The 21042-nt window shown below is 49.2% G+C and overlaps 2 protein-coding genes across 3 annotated transcripts; both read left to right on the top strand.

The window, feature by feature from the left end:
• Positions 1–1184: 1184 nt before the first annotated feature.
• Positions 1185–7480, top strand: MMAA (metabolism of cobalamin associated A). 2 transcript variants are annotated; one of them, XM_078863201.1, is made up of 7 exons: positions 1185–1527; positions 3517–3741; positions 4337–4459; positions 4825–4995; positions 5706–5791; positions 6222–6371; positions 6547–7480. In XM_078863201.1, the coding sequence occupies exons 1-7, from the start codon at positions 1326–1328 to the stop codon at positions 6844–6846; spliced, it is 1257 nt and encodes a 418-aa protein (XP_078719327.1). In that variant the 5' UTR covers positions 1185–1325; the 3' UTR covers positions 6847–7480. The 2 variants fall into 2 exon arrangements, with proteins under 2 accessions (XP_078719327.1, XP_078719328.1); XM_078863202.1 differs by lacking the exon at positions 4825–4995.
• Positions 7481–10366: 2886 nt separating this feature from the next.
• On the top strand, positions 10367–20726 carry EXOSC9 (exosome component 9). The gene is made up of 12 exons (XM_078863200.1): positions 10367–10609; positions 12941–13035; positions 13749–13868; positions 14568–14670; positions 15731–15868; positions 16357–16439; positions 17063–17195; positions 17535–17623; positions 17829–17984; positions 18270–18448; positions 19362–19443; positions 20593–20726. Exons 1-12 carry the CDS (start codon positions 10544–10546, stop codon positions 20690–20692), a joined length of 1344 nt encoding a protein of 447 aa, XP_078719326.1. The 5' UTR covers positions 10367–10543; the 3' UTR covers positions 20693–20726.
• Positions 20727–21042: the final 316 nt, after the last annotated feature.

Genomic DNA, 21042 nt, shown 5'->3' on the forward strand with positions numbered 1-21042 from the left:
CTTTCAGATGCGCTTCTGCGGCCGTCTGGAACACTTTCCCGATATTTAGGAGGCCTCTGGACTTATGTACTTTTAAGTCTGTTGAAAACTCATTTCGATAGAACTGGTTTTTGTGTTTAGTTTCTTGTCCTTCCCCCAACACCTCCGATTAGCACGGTTGGCTACGTACGGTGCGAAAGATGTTCAACGTACACGTTGGTGAAGTGGAGCCTTGGGTCGAGTCAACACTGATTTTAGCTGTGGCCAGAAATCGAACTCGAGAGGTTGGGTTAATAACGCTGTGTGATAGCCAGCCCCTGGGATACCTCCTGTATACCAGGCGAGGTAGTTAACATCTCATAGCCACTAATGATGAGAGAGAGACACGCAAACTCCAAATATACAGCAGGCGTAAGGGTCTGGATCGAACCCACGACCTCCTGCATACCACGCGAGGTAGTTAACATCTCATAGTCACTGTAATGATGAGAGAGAGACACGCAAACTCCAAATATACAGCAGCAGACGTCAGCGTGCGGATCAATCCCACGACCTCCTGCATACCAGGTGAGGAGGTTAACATCTCCAAGCCACCTCGAAACGAGGGTAAATCTACCACGCGGTGACTCAGGCCGCCATGCCGTTTGTACGCCACATTCCACTGGAATCAAATACCAGGTTGCTGATATTCTGAACAGGTAATGGATTATGACAACGAGTTACCGGTTAACAAACCTAGACAGTACAACAAATACAATACTGTACGCGTTTTAACACGTACAATTTCGCGACCAATTTCTATAATAAAGAGGGTGGTGGGGTTTATATCACGTAAATATAAATGTGTCGTTAACCCACCACCACCCGACACAGCCAATGGGTAACGGTTTGTCACGTAAACAAAACGTGCAGATTAGTTCGTTCTTCCTGATGACGAACGCTTGTGTTGCGATCAAAACGTAGTTTTGTATTTTTTTGTTATTTTCTTTGACTTTACTGAAAGACCCAAGAATATATAGTTACTACTTCACCACACACCCGGTGTGTGCTGCTGAAGTACAGCAAACCCAACAACGTGTACAATTTGAGTACCGACCCTGAGCTTTCGCCAGCGATTCTACAACCAGCTTCATCAGGCGGTTAACAAAAAAAATCATCTTTTGCACCCGATCGTAATCGATTCTCGATTCCGTGCCGCATTAAAACCGTGACGTCGGAATCGATTCTTACACACACCGCTAAGGACAAATTCTTGTGCCACAGTTAACAGCAGCGACTAAACAACCCACTGTTATACAACACTGACAACAGTCTGAGTAGGCAGTAAACAACACCGCCTGCCCGCGATGCTGGAGCTGAGGGTGGTGGCGGGCACGCTGGGCCGCCCTCTCTTTCGCGGCGGGCAGCGGCTGCCGTCTGGGCCGTCAGGCCGGGACATTCATTGGGGCCTAGAGGGCCCCAACAGAGCCTCGGTCTGGGCTGGACACAGAGGCCGCGGGCGGGGAGAGGAAGGGCGGGGAGCGCGGGCGGCTCACAGGCGGGCTGTGGGTGAGAGGGCGCGGGGGGGATTGGTGATGTTGAGGTGTGTGTGGGTGTGTAGTGGGTGATGTTGAGGTGGGTGTGGGTGATGTGTTTGATGGTGTGAGAGTGGGTTGATGTTGAGGTGGGTGTGTAGTGGGTGATGTTGAGGTGGGTGTGGGTGATGTGTTTGATGGTGTGAGAGTGGGTGATGTTTAGGTGGGTGTGTAGTGGGTGATGTTGTGTGTGTGGGTGATGTGTTTGATGGTATGAGAGTGGGTGATGTTGAGGTGGGTGTGTAGTGGGTGATGTGTGTGTGGGTGATGTGTTTGATGATGTGAGACTGGGTTGATGTTGAGGTGTGTGGGTAGTGGGTGATGTGTTTGAGGATGGGGGGTGATGTGAGTGTGGGTGATGTTAAGGTGTGTGTGTGTAGTGGGTGATGTGTTTGATGATGTGAGGGTGGGGGGTGATGTGAGAGTGGGTGATGTGTGTGTGGGTGATGTGTTTCATGGTGTGAGACTGGGTTGATATTGAGGTGTGTGGGTAGTGGGTGATGTGTTTGAGGATGGGGGGTGATGTGTGAGACTGGGTGATGTTGAGGTGTGTGTGGGTGTGTAGTGGGTGATGTGTTTGATGATGTGACGATGGGGGGTGATGTGAGACTGGGTGATGTTAAGGTGTGTGTGGGTAGTGGGTGATGTGTTTGATGATGTGACGATGGGGGGGGGATGTGTGTGACTGAGCGATGGGATGTTGTGATATGATGGGAGGTTGTATTAAGCGGATGGTGTGTGTGACGTTGTGACGTGTGTGTGTGTGACATGGCGTCATTTGTGATGGGCAGTGTGATTTGGTTGGTGTGATATGTGTGTGGGGGTAAGGTAGAAGAAGTATGATGCGATGGGTGGTGTGATGGAGTATGGTCCGTGTAATGTATAATGTGTGGAATTAAGTTGTGCTGTGATATCATGTGTGATGTGTGCGATATGATATTTCACATGCGTGAATTCATGTGTATGAGGTTTTTTCCACGTAAACATGCAATGTGTGTTTGGAATCGTTGGACTAACGTTGTTCCAACGTTCCATGTGTACTGGGTTATGTGGAGTGATGTGATATGTTATGTAAGATGCCATGCGTGTGATATGGTGTATATCACGTAGTTGTATTCGCATTGTAGGAATGTGTTTTTGACAGTGTGTAAATTGCTGCATGGCATAGCTTTGTATGCAGTGTGCTGTTGCACAAGGTCAGATGCATTAACTGTGATGCAGTCTGTGTAAAGTCAGTGTTCCCATGTTCATTTAACTTTGCAAAGTCCGTACAGATGCCTTTTTATCACCCTCCACAACAACTTGCTGGAAATTCCACGGAGCCAACTTGTGAGACTCAATTTAAAGAGGGTCTTGTGTTTGTAATGTTTGGCCAATGATTGTTTTATATTTTTGCTTGTGGGAGCAAATTACGAGACACTGCACACAATCGATAGGATGCAAAACTGCGCTCACATAGCCTTGTAACCTACTTGCTGTACTGCTACATACTGGCCACCTCCTGGCCCCGCATGTTGGGAGTATTTACGCACATGTGCGCTCGTGTACACGTCTGTAAATGTTGTGATGCAATGGCAGTAGCGGTTAGCAATGTGAACCCAGAAACCTCGGTTCGATTCAAGGCCGTGGCTGCCGGAAGTGGCAAGTGATTATTGGACTTGTTTTGGCCCTCCCTTAGGTTGACTGAGCCTTACATGAGTACCTGGCGATTTGTTTAAACATTTGCATTGGGGAGACAAAAGCAGCCACCCATCCCTCTTGTATGTCGTTTCGGCCTTAATAGGTGTTCACTAAAAGCATTGTCTCCCAACAGTCTGTTAGAGACTATATGGGCGGCGCGATTTATCTTTGTCTATGCGATTGTATTTGTCTCTTTGCATGTGTGTGTTTGTCTATATCTTTGTCTTCATACGTGCGTCTTGGTCTGCGCGTGCGTGCGCGTATGTCCGTATGTGCACCACAGAACCCGCCGGTGCGGATCTGTCAGCACGAGAGGAGCGCCGGCTGTCGTATCTCTACGATGGCTTGGTGAGCGGGCAGCGCGCGTGCCTGGCGGAGGCCATCACGCTCACCGAGTCCACGCTCTCGCGCCACCGCCAACTCGCCGGGCAGCTGCTGGGGCGGTTGCTTCACCGCCAGAGGGAAAGGGAAGGGAGCACAGAGGGACGGCCCGAGACCTTCCGCATAGGTTCAACTCCCTGTCCCCCAAACAGTCGACTTGTCCCATATTTACTCCTGGCAATTCCCGCGATCCTACATACATTTATAATAGGTTATAATTATAATGTGCAGATAATAATTTACAGCTGTTTTGTCGATCTGCTATTAGATGAAGGCATCCCCACACCGACTTGGTTGTTCGAACCTACTTCACGTTATATTCTTGGTTCTTTCGGTAAAGTCACGTAGTGGATTTCACACCTGATGATGATTGCTTGTGTTGCAGTCGAAACGTCGTGAGAATTTTAATTTTATATTTGTATTATTTTATGATTTCCCTTCTACGTGACTTTAGCGAAAGAACCAAGAATATGAATCCCTGCAGTCACGAAAGCTTTAAATCAAAATCTACTTCACGTTGTTCAGTGCGGGTTGTGAAGGGGGATACCCAGAACTGGTTCAGATATTACTCACTACTGATATCCGTGGCTGTGAATCAAACTCAGCCCGGTAGGTTTGGAATTTCACAAATCTCTGCGTGATCCACCAGTTCTCACCTCGTCCAATTGCTAGGTCACAGGTCTCTGGAATTAAACAAAGTCTTGGTGTGTCGTTTGCACCAGGACTGTCAGGGCCTCCCGGAGCCGGGAAGTCGACGTTTATCGAGGCCCTGGGGACGATGCTGACGGCGCGAGGAGAGAAGTTGGCCGTGCTTGCTGTGGATCCCTCCTCCAGCACCTCTGGAGGTGTGGGCCCCAGGGGGTTCTGCACCACAGCAGAGAAGCTCGCATGAGAAGAAATAGTGTTGCCAACTCCTTTTGCGCAATGTTGTCAAACCAACCTCTAGAACTTGCTAGATGTTGCCAGATAGACTTAGTCATCAAAATTGTAATCGGATGGTGTGCCGGGTATAAGCAGTAAACTTATACAAGACAGAATATGAATCTGGAATGGTTCCTAAATCTGCATAGTTGTCCTCATCTCAGTTGTTTGCTACAGAAACCCAAAAAGTTATTAAATCTAGCCAAAAAAATCAAATTGGCAACACTGACAGGGAACGTTTGCCAGCGCATAAACATTTCGCTCTTCGTGACATTCTGCTGCCGGGCAGGCTCGCTGCTGGGCGACAAGACGCGCATGCCCCTGCTGTCACGTGACATGCGCGCGTACGTGCGCCCATCACCCAGCAGCGGGACACTGGGCGGCGTCACGCGAACCACCAACGAGGCGATCGTCGTGTGCGAGGCGGCCGGCTACAGCACCGTGCTCGTGGAGACTGTGGGTGAGGCTCCGGCTCGCTCGCTCAGACGGTCGTCCACTTGGCCGATCGCTCACCCAACTGATTGACTCGCTCGCTCGTTCACTCGCTCGATCGCTAAACTGGTAACTCGCCCAGCCAATCGCTCGCTTGCTTCACCGATCGTTGACTCACTTGTGGCTCAATTGCCTCGACTGTCTGTTTGGTTGAAGTGGGAAACTCTGGAGGTGGCTGGGTGGCTCAGAGGCCAGATTGCTAAGCCAGACTGCTTGATTCGAATCCAGGTTTCAGATACCCATGATTAAATTGTGTTTCAAGTGTAACGACATTATCTATGTCCGGTTACCAATACCTTTATAAAAAGCCCATCACATTCAATGTGCTTCTACGCTTAAATTGTCTACTTTGCAGCTCTGAGAATAAAAAAAATATGAATTGATGAACATTATTCTTTGTGTGAAAGTGCTACCCCATACTGTGTGGACCAGAGGCCACTTCAGTGAATCTCAGAGGTAGCTCTGTGATTTCCTTGGTCAGTTGTTTAACACAAAGGGTGGCACTTGCTCTGCGAGGATTCCGATTGGATACGTTGTCTGGTGACATGTCATTAGCACAATTGTGATACATTTGGGGCAAATGTTTTCAATAAAGTAAGTGGTAATCTTTGTATCTTCTGATGCTGTGAAGCAGAGTGGGAGGTTTGCGTCTGAGCCAATCCTGCCCCTTGTCGGTAGGTGTGGGGCAGTCGGAGTTCGCCGTAGCTGACATGGTGGACATGTTCCTGCTGCTCATCCCTCCCGGAGCTGGCGATGAACTCCAGGTCAGTTCTATTATTCCTAGCACCCTCTACTCCCTTGTGCCCCCCATTATGATGCCTGTATTAATCCACTATCTACCCATTCCCCAAAACCTCGGCATCTGAAGATTCATCTCTCCCAATTCAGATCCAACCAATACAAATTATTTGTTACTTCCGATATAAGAATGAAAACTCATCCACTGTCATTGAGGATTATGGGTAATAATATAATATAATAAGTAATTTTCCACCATCTGTGCTTGTGATTAAATAGTTTTATTTTATCCCCTTGCAATAGTTTTGTTTTTCATTCGTCCTGGCTCTTTTGTACACTATTGTTTGCCCCTTTAGTCTGAAGATGACATGTGTTCCACTGACAGCATGTACAAACAAAACCCACCCCGGCCTGTATTGTGCCTGTTGGATGGCGACGCTGTGCACCTCATCGCAGGGCATCAAGCGCGGCATCGTCGAGGTGGCGGACGCGGTGGTGGTGACGAAGGGAGACGGTGACCTCCTGCCGCAGGCGAGGCACATTCAGGCGGAGTACACCAGCGCTCTGAAGTTCATGCGCCAGCGCTTGCCCACGTGGAAGCCTCGGGTGAGACCAAAGCGGTCAAGTCATACGCTCCATGTCATGGCCACACAACCACCTCGAGATGACATAGGTGGACACATCATATTCTGATACGCTGTATCTCTGACCTCTGCACCAATCGGCCACCTTACCATATTCCTAACAATACGGCACGTCGCCAACACGTGTGCGCACACAGGTACTGCGCGTCTCCGCGCAGACGGGCCAGGGTGTGCCGGAGCTGTGGGACGTGGCTCTGGAATTCCGTGAAATTGGACTGTCGTCAGGCTCCCTGCAGGCACGGCGGCGTGCCCAGCGCACCTCCTGGATGCGCTCCCTCATCCGCGACGGCGTCCTGGAACTCTTCCTCTCTCACCCAGTCGTGCGCGCCCGTGCCACCCAGCTGGAGACCCGCGTTGCCGAGGGGCTGCTGGCACCCGGGGCGGCGGCCGATGCCTTGCTGGCAGCCTTCACGGAGGATGTGGCCAAGGAGCGGTGATAGCGGTGTATGGTCCATCACCCAGTCACCCCATTTTGTTGTTCGCATGAATGTCGAATGATTGTGGTGTGATTATCTCCTGATCGCTGCTTTATCATTGCCTAATTGTTGCACAACTTTCCTTCGATTTTTTTCCAGATCAACGCACGATTGCGGTGCAGTCGTTCATTTTTTTTCTCATCATCTCCTGATTCCTGCCCCATCATTGATTGATTTGACTCAAACGTTGCACGATTGTTGCGCGATCGACGCCTGATTGTTGCCCGACGGTTGCCCGATCAATGCCGGATTATTGTCCGATCGTTACACAAATTTCACCCAGACACCGCAGGAGTTTTCTCAGGCAGGAGCCGACTTTCTCAGGATTTGTGTTTCTGCCTGTGGTGGAAGCCTTTGACTTCTGATGAGCGAGGGGGTTAACGCGCACCGTGCACGAGTGTTGGCGCTGTGGCTGTGCGCGAAGTTAAATGAATGGGAATTGAATGCCGCGGTGATAATTAAAGTTGCACCCCGCTGGACTCGACTGTGCCAAGGTGTGCAGTGGGGATGCTGTCAATTGGGGTTTACTTTTGCCAAAGGCGTTCTATTATACGTTCATGTAAATTTTAATAAATGTGTTCGTGGTGGTTATACATATATTTAGGGGCCATACATATGTTGTGTGAATATTAACACTTATTACAAGCGGTTTAATTATCTAAACATGAGCCACATGTTTACTATTTGCATATAAATGAAAACATTAATTTATAATCATTGAGGCTACAGCCAAGAAGAGATTTGTTACAATGTAAGATATTTATTTTTTAAATGTGATTAAAAGTGATTGACGGCTGCTGAATAGAAACATTTGGACTCACGACAACAAGATATATTAATCTTTGAATTGCTTAAAAATGGCTTTTTGCAACGAACTGTTTGGGCTCGAGCACATTGACATTTAAAAAAAAACTTGAATAATTTTGATACTGGCTCCATGAATACCGAAGTAATAAAAACATAAACATCTTAAGTTTTCCCAATTATTGTTTCCATAACAATGTACATATGGTTGGTATAAAAAAACTGTAAATATTTTAGAGATGAGTTAAAAATCGGAAGGATGTGGATTGTTACCAAGTTCAGGTTCTATCAGATGAGCCCTGGGCAATGTTCGTCTGTTGTGGTTCTGAGCTATGTAAGACAAATTGCATGTGGCCTAGCAAGCAACCATGCTTCTTGGCACACTTGAGATTTTGTTCATTATTTGTGAATGTTTATGTCGGAGAATGTAATTCACACCGATTTAAAACTTTATCCAAATTTGTATTTTTCTTTACTTGGCTGGAGAGGTGCATTGTTGGAATTATAATAACAGAGAAACAGGACATGAATCGGAGAACATGAAGGTTCGAGATTGACTTGAGACCAGTGTACATCAAATAGAAGTATCTGATGATCAGCTCTTTTTCACAGATGTCCCACATGATGGCTGGTGGTCGAGACTTAACGGAATGGCAGTCGTCAAATGAACACGCTTGAGAGGATGTGCTCTGAGGAGATGGAGCGATAAAATTTGTGTGCTCGTGACCGGCTCCATTTTTACAGCAGAGGTCTCACTCCGAATCAATCGAGCGGAATTATCTTTTCATCGGTTGCATAACGCTGTGTGGAAGCTACCTGGTCTGTCGCTCTGTATGAAACTTTAGGTCTTCTCGGCCACAGTCATCCCCTGCCTTCTCTACACTTGCGAAACGTGGACCCTCCTAATGGAGCATCTTCGCCGATTAGAAACATTTAGGCTGGCCTGCCTACGATCCATCCTGGGTTTAACCAGGCTGGATTGTGTGAGGAGCTCACAAATCCTTGAAAGATGTGGTCAAAGTCCCATCGGTGAGCTCCTCCAGTAGGCAAGGCTGCGTTGGCTGGGTCATGTAGCCCGCATGCCCAGCCACCGCATGCCTAAACAGCTTTTGTTCAGCCGGATCGAGGGGTCTAAACAGGCGCGGTACTGGCTAGAGAACAGATGGAGTGATGTGGAGGAGGCTCGTGGACGATGCTACTGGGCAGTTGGAGGCAGTCGCCCTCCATCAACAACGGAGGGCGGAGGAGCAACGCTCACAACAACGAGCGGAGCGCCGGGTGGCTGAAGCACAGAAAGTTGGTACAGTAGGGGGTACAGGTGGTGCATCAGCCAGTTCATCTCAGTCGACCCGTGGCACCTGGGTCTGCCCCGTGACCTGCCAGCGGGCGTTCGACACTTCACGTGGCCTCAACGTGCACATGGCCTGGCACAAGCGTCATGAAGATATCACCGCCACTTAGTGGCGAATGGCGCTTGTTGAGATGGAGCAATACAATTGTATGTGCAGGAGCAATAGGAATTGATTTTCGCTCGACTAAGAGATGGTGGCTGCTTGGGTTGGGCATTCATCATGGACGTTCCCTTGCTTTGTCACGTAGAGGGGCCGTCTATAAATGACGTCACGCGATTTTGGACTATTTTTGAACCCCCCCCCCTTCGTCACACGGCGTCACAAAGTCAGACCCCCCTCAAATATGACGTCACAAAGCTCTGCCCCCTCCCCCCAAATAAAGCATGCCTCAAATCTCTTTAAACTATTGTCATTGTAGTGCGTATTTAATGTGGCGCTGCACTCTGATGTTGTAGGAGAAAACATCAAAAAGTCTATTTAATTAAGTAGAACGTGTTGTCTATTTAAAGTTGCGCATTTTTATGTGACGTCACATTTCTCAAACCCCCCCCTAGCTGCGTGACGTCATTTATGGACTGCCCCAAAGGCAAAAACGTGGATAGAAATGTGATTTTAATGTCTACGCAACCAATTTGCTTGGAATAAGCCTGCACTGAACCCCAAGGATCTAACTGAATGTTAAGGTTTTCCAATTAAACCTAAGGATCACAATGAAACATAAGGATCACAATGAAACATAAGGATTTTATTGATACCGAAGGGTTCAAATTACCGGTAATCTGAAAGATTTTATTGAAGCCTAAGGATCCAAGTGAAACCTAAGGAACCCGTAGAAACATAAGGAACCTAATGAAACCTAAGAAGCCCAAATGAACCCTACTGAAACCTAAGGAACCCAAATGAGACCTAAGGAACCCATAGAAACCTAAGAACCCCGATGAAACCTAAGGAATTCAATGAAACCTAAGGAACCAATGAAACCTAAGGAACCCAATGAAACCTAAGGAACCCAAATGAAACCTAAGGAACCCAAATTAAACCTAAGGAACCCAATGAAACTTAAGGAACCCAATGAAACCTAAGGAACCCAATGAAACCTAAGGAACCAATGAAACCTAAGGAACTCAAATGAAACCTAAGGAACCCAATGAAACCTAAGGAACCTAATGAAACCTTCGCGACGACGACGTCACCCTCCGGTCACGCGGCACACGCCCTGACGTCTGACGTCATCGCCCCGAAGGCGCTCCTTCACGCGAGGCGGCGCGGTGACGTCATGTCTCCTCGCGAGTTTAACAACCGCGCGTGACGTCACCGCGGTTCGCACGTGGGGGCAGCCGGCGAGGAGCGAGCGAGTTTGGAGTCGCGAGTCGAGCTGAGGAGCCGAGCCGGAACCGAGCCAGATCCGAGCCAGAACCGAGCCAGATCCGAGCCAGAACCGAGCCAGATCCGAGCCGAGCCGGAGCCGACGAGCTGAGGCGAACGACTGAGGAGAAGGCGCCATGAAGGAGGTCCCCCTCTCCAACTGCGAGCGCGCCTTCATCCTGCAGGCCATCAAGGAGAGGAAGGTGTGAGCGCTCATACTCCTCATCATACTCCTCATACTCTCATACTCCTACACATACTCATCATACTCTCATACTCATCATACTCATCATACTCCTACACATACTCATCATCATACTCTCATACTCATCATACTCATCATCCTCATACTCCTACACATACTCATCATCATACTCATCATTATTCTCCTCATACTCATCATCCGCCTCATCCTCACATGTTGCGGTATGCAACCATCGCCACTGGGGAGACAAAGGCGGCCGGGCGTGGTGCTGGCCACCCACCCCCTCGTGTGCCGTGCCGGCCTTCATAGGTGCTCGCTGACAGCACTTGCCCAACCAGTCTGTTGAAGGCTACACGGGGGACTTTTATCTTTGTCTAGAGCGGTCGTGGCGGTCAGTGATGAATATCTGGTGGTGTTGGTGTGTACACGTCGTCAGCATTTGGGGAGACAAAGACGGCCGGGCGTGGTGTTGCCCCCCCCCCCCTTCGTGTGCCGTGCTGGAAGCCTTCATAGCTATACGGGGTTTCTCTATTTCAATTTGCTCCTATGGGATTATAAGAGCGGTCCTATAACCCGCATTAGTTTAGCACGTAGTCGTAGGAGGCTTTCGCGACCAGTATCCATAATGAATGGGGGTTTATTTGGGGGGGTTAGATCGCGTTAATATTAATGTGTCGTTAAACCCGACACCACCCGACACAGCCTATTAGCACACACGTCAACCCCTTATCAGTACCTACTTTATTACAGACCAAATCTCAACGTTCATCCCACAAAGTCCCATCACTAGCAGGGCCGGATTAAACTTGTGTAAGCCTCCTGGGCTCCAGGTACTGTCAGCCCCCCCAGGAATATTTTCAAAAGGAAAACAAAGTTAAAGAGAAAATAAAAATTTTTTGGCAAGGCTAACAGCAAATAAAATTCAGTCTCCACAAATTAAAATAACTTTTCGCTTCATCTCAGGAGGCACTCCAGCTGGTGAAGGCCCCTAAAGCCCCCACGCCTTAATCCGGCCCTGATCACAAGGGAGAAACACAAACTAATAGATACAACATGTGCCCGTATTGAAACGGCTGTACGCCGTATGGATCTGTAAAACTAAATTTCCCTGTACAAGAATACAGAGTAAACCGTATGAGTTGACAGGAAGGGTTGTCACGTAAACAAAACATGCCAATGTCGTACTCGAATCGTGAATGTTATATGGGTTTACCCTCCAACACCACCGGGGTGCTAAACTAGTAACTAATTGGAACGTTTTGATCACGTGACAAGCCTTACTAATGAGCTGTGTCGGGTGGTGGCGGGTTTGACGACACATTCATATTTCGATTTAAAGCTTTCGTGACTGCAGGGATTCATCTTCTTGGTTCTTTCGGTAAAGTCACGTAGAAGGGAAATAAGCAGCCGTCCTCAGGTGAAGGAAAGACAGCCCTGTTCTTCACCTGAGGACGGCTGCTTGCGTTGTGGCCGAAACGTCGTGAGAATTATTTTATTATGTTTTGTTTTTATTATTTTATTACTTCCCTTCTACGTGACTTTACCGAAAGAACCAAGAAAATAGACACTTGTTACAGAGGTATTTGGTGGTTGAACATCTTAAGGCCTGTATCTTTGCCAGAAAGGGTAAAGCCTTTTATTACTTTATCATCTGTATTGTGGCAAAAAGGGTCCCATTTGCCATGAGCAGCGTGAGTTTGGTAAAATATGACCCTCATAACCTGCACGGTTTGGCAAGTCCCATATCCAATGGCGGAGCCAGGATTTTCAGGTAGTGGGGGGCAACCCCTCCAGCAATGAAAAATGATAGAGGAGTTGTTAGTAAGTAAGGACTTGTCCCTTGATGGCACAGCTATCGATCGAGGGTCTAATTCGAACCGCGTTGTGTGATCGGCATCGCGCTCGCTGAAGGTGTTGATGCCTTCAGGGAAGTCGTGGACTGTTTACGCAACTGCGCACAATTCTGTGAGTCACTTATAACCGCTTTACCGTTACTTATTGCCAATTATGGACTCAGACTATTGTCCTATCATTTCATAGAGTCCCTGGCACATGATAATATGCTACTCAGTAGCAGTGGGGGTCGCAAAATGCCGATTTATTACTAATAAACCCCAATTATCCGATCGAAATTAGGGATTTCGATCTGATCATTGGGGGGACACGTGCCAACCCCCCCCCCCCCCCCCACTGGCTTCGCCAGTGCCCATGCTCAGCAGTGCGGTTGACAAAGGGGCTGTACGTGTTAACAGCACACTGGTCACAGACATGGCCACTCGCTCGGCAAAGTTCTCACCTCTCGTCTCCGCGACCCGTGGCCGTGCGGCAGCGCCTCGATGGCCGGGAGACGTACGACTACCGCCGCATGAAGCTCGTGTTCGGCGTCGACTCCGGCTGCTGCATGGTGGAGCTGGGCAAGACGAGGTGAGCGGCGCGCCGTGTGAGCGGTGGGTGAACGAGTGGTGAGGCTCGGAGACAATCGGGGCTTTGTTTCAGCCGGGTAAGGCCCACAGAGCTGAGCAGCTCTCCTACAAGTGTAACAGAAAGTTTAAAAATAAAGAGTGAACACAAACACAATAAATAGAGAGCGACTCGGCATCCTTTATTCCAAGGCTTGTCGGCAGTTACAAGACATTGCAGTTGCATAGAGACAGAGGGAGCAGTGAGTGGCTGGCAACCCACTTAGCACCTGCACACGAATTAATCTCATCGCTCCATCACCCCATGCAAAGGAGGCTTCGCTCATACGGTAAGCCCACGCTTACCGCGTGTTCACGCAACGCGTTTTCGCTATAACGCAGTTCTTTCACGAGGGAACACTTTTCGCCAATCACGGAACGCGCACTGTTGAAACGCGGTTATGAGTGGTCCACGACAAACTACTTTCTTGAGCTGCGCAGCTGAGCAGTACGATACAGTACGCAGAATGATACAGCAAACACAGCAGCGTACCTTCAGTTATTTTCCCGCCTTCTCGCCGTGCGTATCGTATCTCGCCAAACTTTATCGTTTTTCGCTCGACGCGTTTCTTTCGCTCAACGCTGCGCTTTCCACGAGCGCGTCTCAGCGCCGCGTTAAACAACGAGGACCCGCTCTCCTTTTGCCCTCCGCGCCGAGCCATCTCCTCCTGCCCGCAGGGTGCTGGCGCAGGTCTCCTGCGAGCTGGTGGCGCCGAAGCAGAACCGGCCGACGGACGGCATCCTCTTTGTCAACCTGGAGCTTTCGCCCATGGCGTCGCCGGCGTTCGAGGCGGGCAGGTGCGCTCTCGTGAAAAGCTGCCGCTGCCACCGCCGCCGTCTCTCGCCTTCGCACGAGTCTCTGTCACGTGCGCGCACACACGTGTGCAGGCGGTCTCCGGTTTTACGACGGTCCGATTTTACGGACGATCCACGTTTTTATGAAGTTTACGTAACGGTCGCCGTGGATCGATTTACGAGGCAGAAACTTGTTTTATGGCGCTTCTTCCTCCAGCATAAATACATATTCTGATTCTGCAATTGAACAGAGTTGGTCTGGTTTCTGACTTGGCGTGGAGCTTTTGTTATTCTGTAGTGTTTTTGTGTATTTTTACCTGTTAAACCGTGGTAAATACGGGTGATAAAAGGAAAAACACAAGGGATGTTTTTACCGTTACAGAAAAATAGGGTCCGATATACTATGATCCAGTTTACAGCGACGGGGTTTCCAGTAACAACGCATTGTGTCGTAAAAGCGGGGACCGCCTGTACATGTGAGCGTGTGGCTGTACATGCGTGTCTATTCGTGTCTGTGTGTGTCTGTCTGCATGTGTGTAAGTTACTTGATTCGGTTTATACGTAACAATCATCGCCCCACCTCCCCCGTACTGCATTAGTCTGCCAGTAGGGGGCGAAGTCATGCTTATATATCGAACTTTTTTTGCACCGTACATAGCCAACCGTGCGTGCGGTGTGTGCGCGGGTGTGCACACACCACAGGCAGTCTGAGATGGGCGTGGAGCTGAACCGTCTGTTGGAGCGCTGCTTGAGGACGTCGCGCTGCGTGGACACCGAGTCTCTGTGCGTGATCGCCGGGGAGAAGGTGAGTCAGCACTGCCGCTGAATGTGACGCGTGCACGTACAGCCCCTTCGTCTATTGCACTGGTCAACAAAAATAAAAATAAAAATTCTGGCCTGGACTTTTGCAGCTGTTTTAGACTAATTTCAGGGTGCTAATTCCAAATCTGATCTCAGATTTGCTCTATCACATCTAATTTTCATGCTATCGGCATACCCCATTTTCATAGATTTTACCCTAAATTAACTCTGTCACTTATGATTGCAAGTTGTTGCGAGTCAGTGACTGCTTTAGTGTTAAAATATGGTGCTGTATTTTTAGGATAGTGTGTTTATAATATCATTTTATGTAGATATCCACATTTATTTAATATTTTTCTTCTGCAGTTTTTATTGAAAATGCAATATTTGATATCTCAAAGACCTGATGTGATAGACAACTGATACCAGATTTGGAATCAGCACCCAAAAATTACCTTAAAACCGTTGGAATACCTTATGCCAGAAAAAGTGTGTTGGCCAGTGTTGTCTAACCACCTCTGGGTGAAGAAAGCCTCCCCGAACCGTCACCGTCTCTCGCGGACTTGCGATGAAACGATCCGCCGAGCTCCTGCACACGAGCCGATCTCAACCGCTCCATCTCAGCAGTCGATGTCTTCTCGGGCGTCTTACCGCCCTGTGGCCGGCGCTCCATCATTAGTCTCGACCACCGGCTGTCACCCCTTCTAGCGGCAAAGCAAAATAAAACATTTTGTTTACACATTCGATATGATGTACGTTCTCTGATGCCATGTGTTCCTCTTGCGTTCTGTCTCTCTTTCTGTCTCTGTGTAATTCCAAGCATGCACATCTCCCAGCTAATTAATGAGTGTTGATGCACATGGGAATAAAACGGAGCACCTAGCACCTGGAGAACACCCACGGGTGCGAGGGGGCAACACTCTATCCCATACAGAAGGCGAAGATGACATTGTTGCATAGTTTTCTGTCCTGTCTTCTCCTGGCAAGCCCAGACTATGGCACCTTGTCATCCCCACCGCAACACATGCGCATGGAGTCACGCGTTGTTTTCGGTGCCCGTACAGGTGTGGCAGGTCCGCGCCGACGTGCACCTGCTGAACCACGACGGAAACGTTCTGGACGCGGCCACGGTGGCGGCCGTCACGGCGCTCGCCCACTTCCGCCGGCCCGAAGTGTCGGTGCAGGGCAGCGAGGTCACCGTGGTGAGTGCCGCCCCCACCGCCCCCCTCCCCCTCCCCCACCGCGTCCACCCGCTCGCCAACGAGAAGCGCTTCTCAATTTTTCCTCGGCCATGGTCAATCCACTGCTGGACAAAGTCCCTCCCCAAGTCGTTGCCCATCCCTCGTGATTCTGCTCTGCAGAAATCCACCTAGTGCCTGCACATTGAACAGATTCCTCATGAATATAAAACAAATAGAAGATTCCTCATGAATTTAGAACAAACAGAGCGTCACGGATACCTACCAGCACGGTTAGTTGCACGCACGTTGGGATGTGAACGCATCGGTGATGGAACACAAGGCCCTCCGTTTCTGTCCTTTTCCGCGCCGACTTTTTTTTGCGCAGCCTCATTTCCCCAGCAAAAAAATTGTAATTGATGTTCCCTTAACAAATTAGCATTCCAGCTGTTTTTTTTTCCTTCTTCAATGAGTGAAGCGACGCGATTTTTCTCTCCACCCCATCTCCCAAGTACCCGCCAGAGGAGAGGGACCCCGTTCCGCTGAGCATCCATCACATGCCTCTGCCGGTGAGCTTCGCGTTTTTCGAGCAAGGGTGAGTTCCACACGAGGGCGCTGTTCGCTAGGCATGCGACTACTCCCCAACTGCACCTCCGCCACTGACAGACTGTGATCGTCCTTGTAAAATAATTGTTTAGCTCAGTGGGGCTTTGAAAGTTTACGTGACTTTTCGAAATTCAGTGTAGTGATGTGATTTTAAAGATTTTGTGCATTTTTTTTGCTACCTGTTAATGCAGTGTAAATAATCACGTGTGATGTGTGTGGTTTGTACGTATGTATGTTGAACTTCTTTCGCACCATGCTAATCGGAGGTGCGATTGTTTATCTTTATGTTTAGATTTACTTGCGTATGTGTCCCTAGTGTGCCACAAGCATCGTGGTGATGCCCACGGTCACTTACTGGTGAATGGCGGTTATTTTAGTTGTGTATGTGAGAGCGGTGGTGCAGTGGTGTGTGCGGTGGTTATTGCGCTGCATTACAAACCCGGAGACCTGAGTTCAATTCCCCCATCACGGTTAACATCGATGGAGAGCGGGTCTCCCCTAGGTCAACTCATCCATAACCAGTACCCGGTGCGGTGTTTAAACATCGGCTTTGGGTAAACGAGCTTAATAATAATAATAATGTCTTAAACGTGTCGGTGGCTTTCGGTGCAGCACGTATCTGCTGGTGGACGCCACGGAACTGGAGGAGCGGGTGATGGACGGACGACTCGTGATCGCAATGAACAAGCACGGAGAGCTGTGCGCCGTGCAATCGAGCGGCGGCATCATGCTCACACAGGACCAGGTGATGAGACAACCACACAGACACACGGTGACGTCACCACGGCACCTGTGCCAGGGCAGATGCACTGAGGCCACGTCCACCTGACACACACACGTGGACAAGCCGTCAAACATGGGCAACTGTGGCGAGATCACAACACGCATACACAAACTATAATAATCGTGGCGCTGTCCCTAACCCACGTACCCTGGTTTGCTCTCTCCATCACACGTAGCCGATCTGGAACCCCGTGCTGCCCCACCACCACCACCACGGCTCCCTTCCCCGTTACGCTGACTCTGCATTTGCTTGATCGCTGCTGCCCCCCCTCCACTTCCTTCCCCCCCCCCCCCCCACCAGATGCTGCGCTGCACGAAGATCGCGAACGTGAAGGTGGGCGAGATCACGGAGCTCATCCAGCGGGCGCTCAAAAACGACGCTCAGGCCCGGTGCGTCACGGAGGCACTGTTTTTAAGAACACACGGTCGCGTGTGTGGAAAGGGTCGTACTCGTGAACATCTATCGAACTTAACGATTCCACCTTGCGCAAATACTGAGCCATGCTCGCGGGCTGTTAAATCGGTTCGGGGCGGACGTTTTGACAGCTCGGATGCACGACCCTGTACCGTGTGGCTGGTTTGCTGTCCGGAGCAGGAAGGAGGGGCGCAAGTGCGGCATGGCCGAGTCACTGCCAACCCAGCGCATCACGGCATTGCGCGCCGAGGAGGCGGTGGTGTCGGCGGAGGAGGCGGAGGAGGCGGAGGACCGTGCTCGCGAGGTCGTTGCCCAAGCGGAGCCCGCGGCCAGCGTGTGCGTAACCGCGCCGTCGCCACGCACCCACCACCACGGCACCGCCAGCGTACGCGGCGACCACGATGGCTTTACTTCGCATCGTTACGCACCTCGGGGTCCAGGTCAACCGCTCGCCAGATGCTCGCCAGATACTCGCCTTAACACCACTTGGGGGTGCCGTGATTGGTGAAATGTTAACCACCTCGCCTGGTATACAGTTGGCTGTGGGTTCGATCCTGACTCTGACGCCTGTATATTAGGAGTTTGCATGTTCTCTCTCTCCCTGTGGTGGTGTGCGTGCAGCGTAGCGGAGCTGAAGGTGTGGGGTCGCGGCACGGCGCAGATCGGCGAGGGCCTGCACAACGCATGGGCCGACGACGAGGAGTTGGAAGGCGAAGTTGACACGGTGGACGAAGAGATGCCGGGAGAGGAGGGTTTGGCCGATACCGGCACGGAGGTTCGCGATCCAACACCGGTGCAAGGTGAGTGACGGAGCAACTCGTAAACTGGGCACTTGACCTTTCACCCCTCCTTCAGCAGCTCGCTGAACTGCCACAATTCGACTGTGGGATTTTTAACCCTCCTGCATGAATTATGACATGAAATCCAAGGATGTTTTGCGTTAGGAGTCTTAAGTCACTCCCCAGATGTGTCGAAGACCTCTTGCGTAATTCCACCGCAGCAAACTTGATGCTTGAGGGTTAAGAATCCATGTTTTTGTTTTGATTTTACCCTTTCGTTTGTGTTCTCATTTGTTCAGTTGGGTTTGTTTTGTTAATTGCATTGGCCGATATATAATATCAGCATATAATTTGCGTATTATTTCGATAGTCAATTATAATAAATTGTTGCACAATCTATTACCTGCACATTTTACAAGCGTGAGAATCGATTTGAATAACTGAATCGATGCATCAGTACGGGCCTAACTGAAAAAATACAAAGAGCAGTGCGCACTTTAGGCAATATTTATTCAACAGTATAAACCTCTTTGCTCACAAGTCACATTTATTTAACCACGTGTGTGATTCCATTGAGAAACGATATGTAGTTTACACCTCCTGCAGAGTCTTTCATCTGTACGGGTTTAAATAATGTGCAAATTGGCAAAGTCATTTTCACTTTGAGTAGTATTTCCAGTAACATTTGAGAAAATATAACTTTTTACATTTTTTTCGGGACGCTTTACAACCAAGGTTGAAAGCGTTTATTCATCAGCTCCCTCCCTTAATCCACAAAGAGCCGGAGGGGGGGGGGCACGGTAACACTCATACGATCCAATAATCAAACACGGGCAAGAATGACCATTTGCAAGAACGCATGTTGGATAGCGTTACGGAATCCACGCGTACGCACGATTTTTTTCTCTCTCAAATCGATTAATATTTTTTTCAGCGGACAAGAGTCTGGGCTCGGATGACAGCGAGGAGGACGAGGTGGTCATCCTGAACCCAGCAACGACGAAAACGCAGGGCAGGTAACGTGGGAGTTCACTCGTCCGCCACGGCTGCTCCAACCACCCACCCCGATAGTCTAGAAAGCACCTTCCCTCCCTCCGTGCTGACTACAACACCCTCCCCCACTGCCCCGTTTAAGTCCAGACTCCAAGACCCTCCTCTGGAATCCCGACTGCCTCTTCCTGTAAAATACATATGCATACTGTTCCTGTAGAGCATTCTGAGATGTAGTCTCATTTAGATGCAATAAAAATCCATAATTCTGTTCAGGTTGTGTGTAGTGTTATCATTGCTTACAAATAATAATCAATTCCCAATTGTGCTGCTATTGAACAAAGCACGGTATCCATTCTTGAACCTAGCGGCAGCAGAGCCACGTCACTGTGTGTAATGAGCTGTTTGCTAGATAATCTTAAATGTTCCATCTTTGTGCCCGCTAAACTAAACCCTCAGCTGCCAAATAAGCACTGGAGAGTTAAACTTTATCACAATTGTTTACTTTGTTTTGATGCAAGACTACTAAGAGCACTACCCAAGACGATGGGTTTATTTTTGTGGAAATCATCATCAGCCAAGATCAATCCAGTGCCGGATGAAGGCCTCCCCCAGGCCGCCGTCACATCTCATGATCCTGCACACATGCCGATTCCACAGCTCCGTCTCCATGTTGGTTGTCCACTGGGGCACAACGCCTCCTTCGGCTGCCACTCCGTTGTTAGTCCCGACCACCGGCCATCCCATCTAGCGACGTATCCTACCCAAGCCAACTTATTTTCGTTAAGTCACTGATGCGTCTGACGTGCATATTTTGGAGTACTGGATTTAAAACTAGGACGTCAGTGGTGCCAGCTTCTGACAGGGGCACACCAATTATTTTCCTGAACCACTTGGCCACCTCCTCGCATTTCAAACTACGCAGCTTTCTATTGCAGACACCTTGTGGCCGTGACCACGTTCAATACCTAATGGCATCGAGTTCACAATGGCACACCTTGCACACGTATGTAGGTTACGTGTGAAGTGTTACACGCATGTAGACATCGTACAAACCTTTTGACACGTGCACAGCCTTATTCGCGATGCACCCCCAGCCACCTCTCAAGTGTTGCATTGTATATTTGTCTTTGAGTCAAAGAAGGCACTCATGGCGGGGTTGTTTGTGCGTGCAGGGCTGCACAGAATGCTGGTGCAAGGCCCAAGACGGGGACAGCCAAGACGCCAGCAGCGGACAAGAAGAAAACAAAGAACAAGAGGAAAAAAAACAAATAAATCCTGGAACCTTAGCCAACATTTGTAAAAAAAAACAAAAACCTGGGCTTTTTTTATTAACGTCAAAAAATTGTGGCTAAAAACCCACACCACAACAAACCTTCATTTCCCATTTTTGACCGCACGCTCAAGACGTTGAGAAAAAAATCCTATTTTTCCGTGACATCTACGAGACATTTATGAAAATAGTTCAAATAAATATTGCTTAACCAGCATCGCGATTTTCCCGGTTATCTGATTTTCTGTTTTTGGTTTTCAAGAAATACCGACACACGAGTGCATGTGACTGCGCACCATTGAAACATCTTCACGTTCCTTAAAATTGTCTCTGGGGCAAAGCACCGACACAC

This window comes from Lampetra fluviatilis, chromosome 15 (genome assembly GCF_964198595.1).
Source record: "Lampetra fluviatilis chromosome 15, kcLamFluv1.1, whole genome shotgun sequence".
NCBI lineage: Eukaryota > Metazoa > Chordata > Hyperoartia > Petromyzontiformes > Petromyzontidae > Lampetra > Lampetra fluviatilis.

What these genes read in the sequence shown, in the direction of transcription:
- MMAA (XM_078863201.1), top strand. Translation starts at nt 1,326, where the DNA reads ATGCTGGAGCTGAGGGTGGTGGCGGGCACGCTGGGCCGCCCTCTCTTT. An exon ending in GAGCTGGCGATGAACTCCAG is followed by an intron (nt 5,792 to 6,221) that starts GTCAGTTCTATT and finishes ACCTCATCGCAG; the next exon opens with GGCATCAAGCGCGGCATCGT. An exon ending in TGCCCACGTGGAAGCCTCGG is followed by an intron (nt 6,372 to 6,546) that starts GTGAGACCAAAG and finishes GTGCGCACACAG; the next exon opens with GTACTGCGCGTCTCCGCGCA.
- EXOSC9 (XM_078863200.1), top strand. Translation starts at nt 10,544, where the DNA reads ATGAAGGAGGTCCCCCTCTCCAACTGCGAGCGCGCCTTCATCCTGCAG. An exon ending in TCATGCTCACACAGGACCAG is followed by an intron (nt 17,196 to 17,534) that starts GTGATGAGACAA and finishes CCCCCCCACCAG; the next exon opens with ATGCTGCGCTGCACGAAGAT. An exon ending in GCGGAGCCCGCGGCCAGCGT is followed by an intron (nt 17,985 to 18,269) that starts GTGCGTAACCGC and finishes GTGTGCGTGCAG; the next exon opens with CGTAGCGGAGCTGAAGGTGT.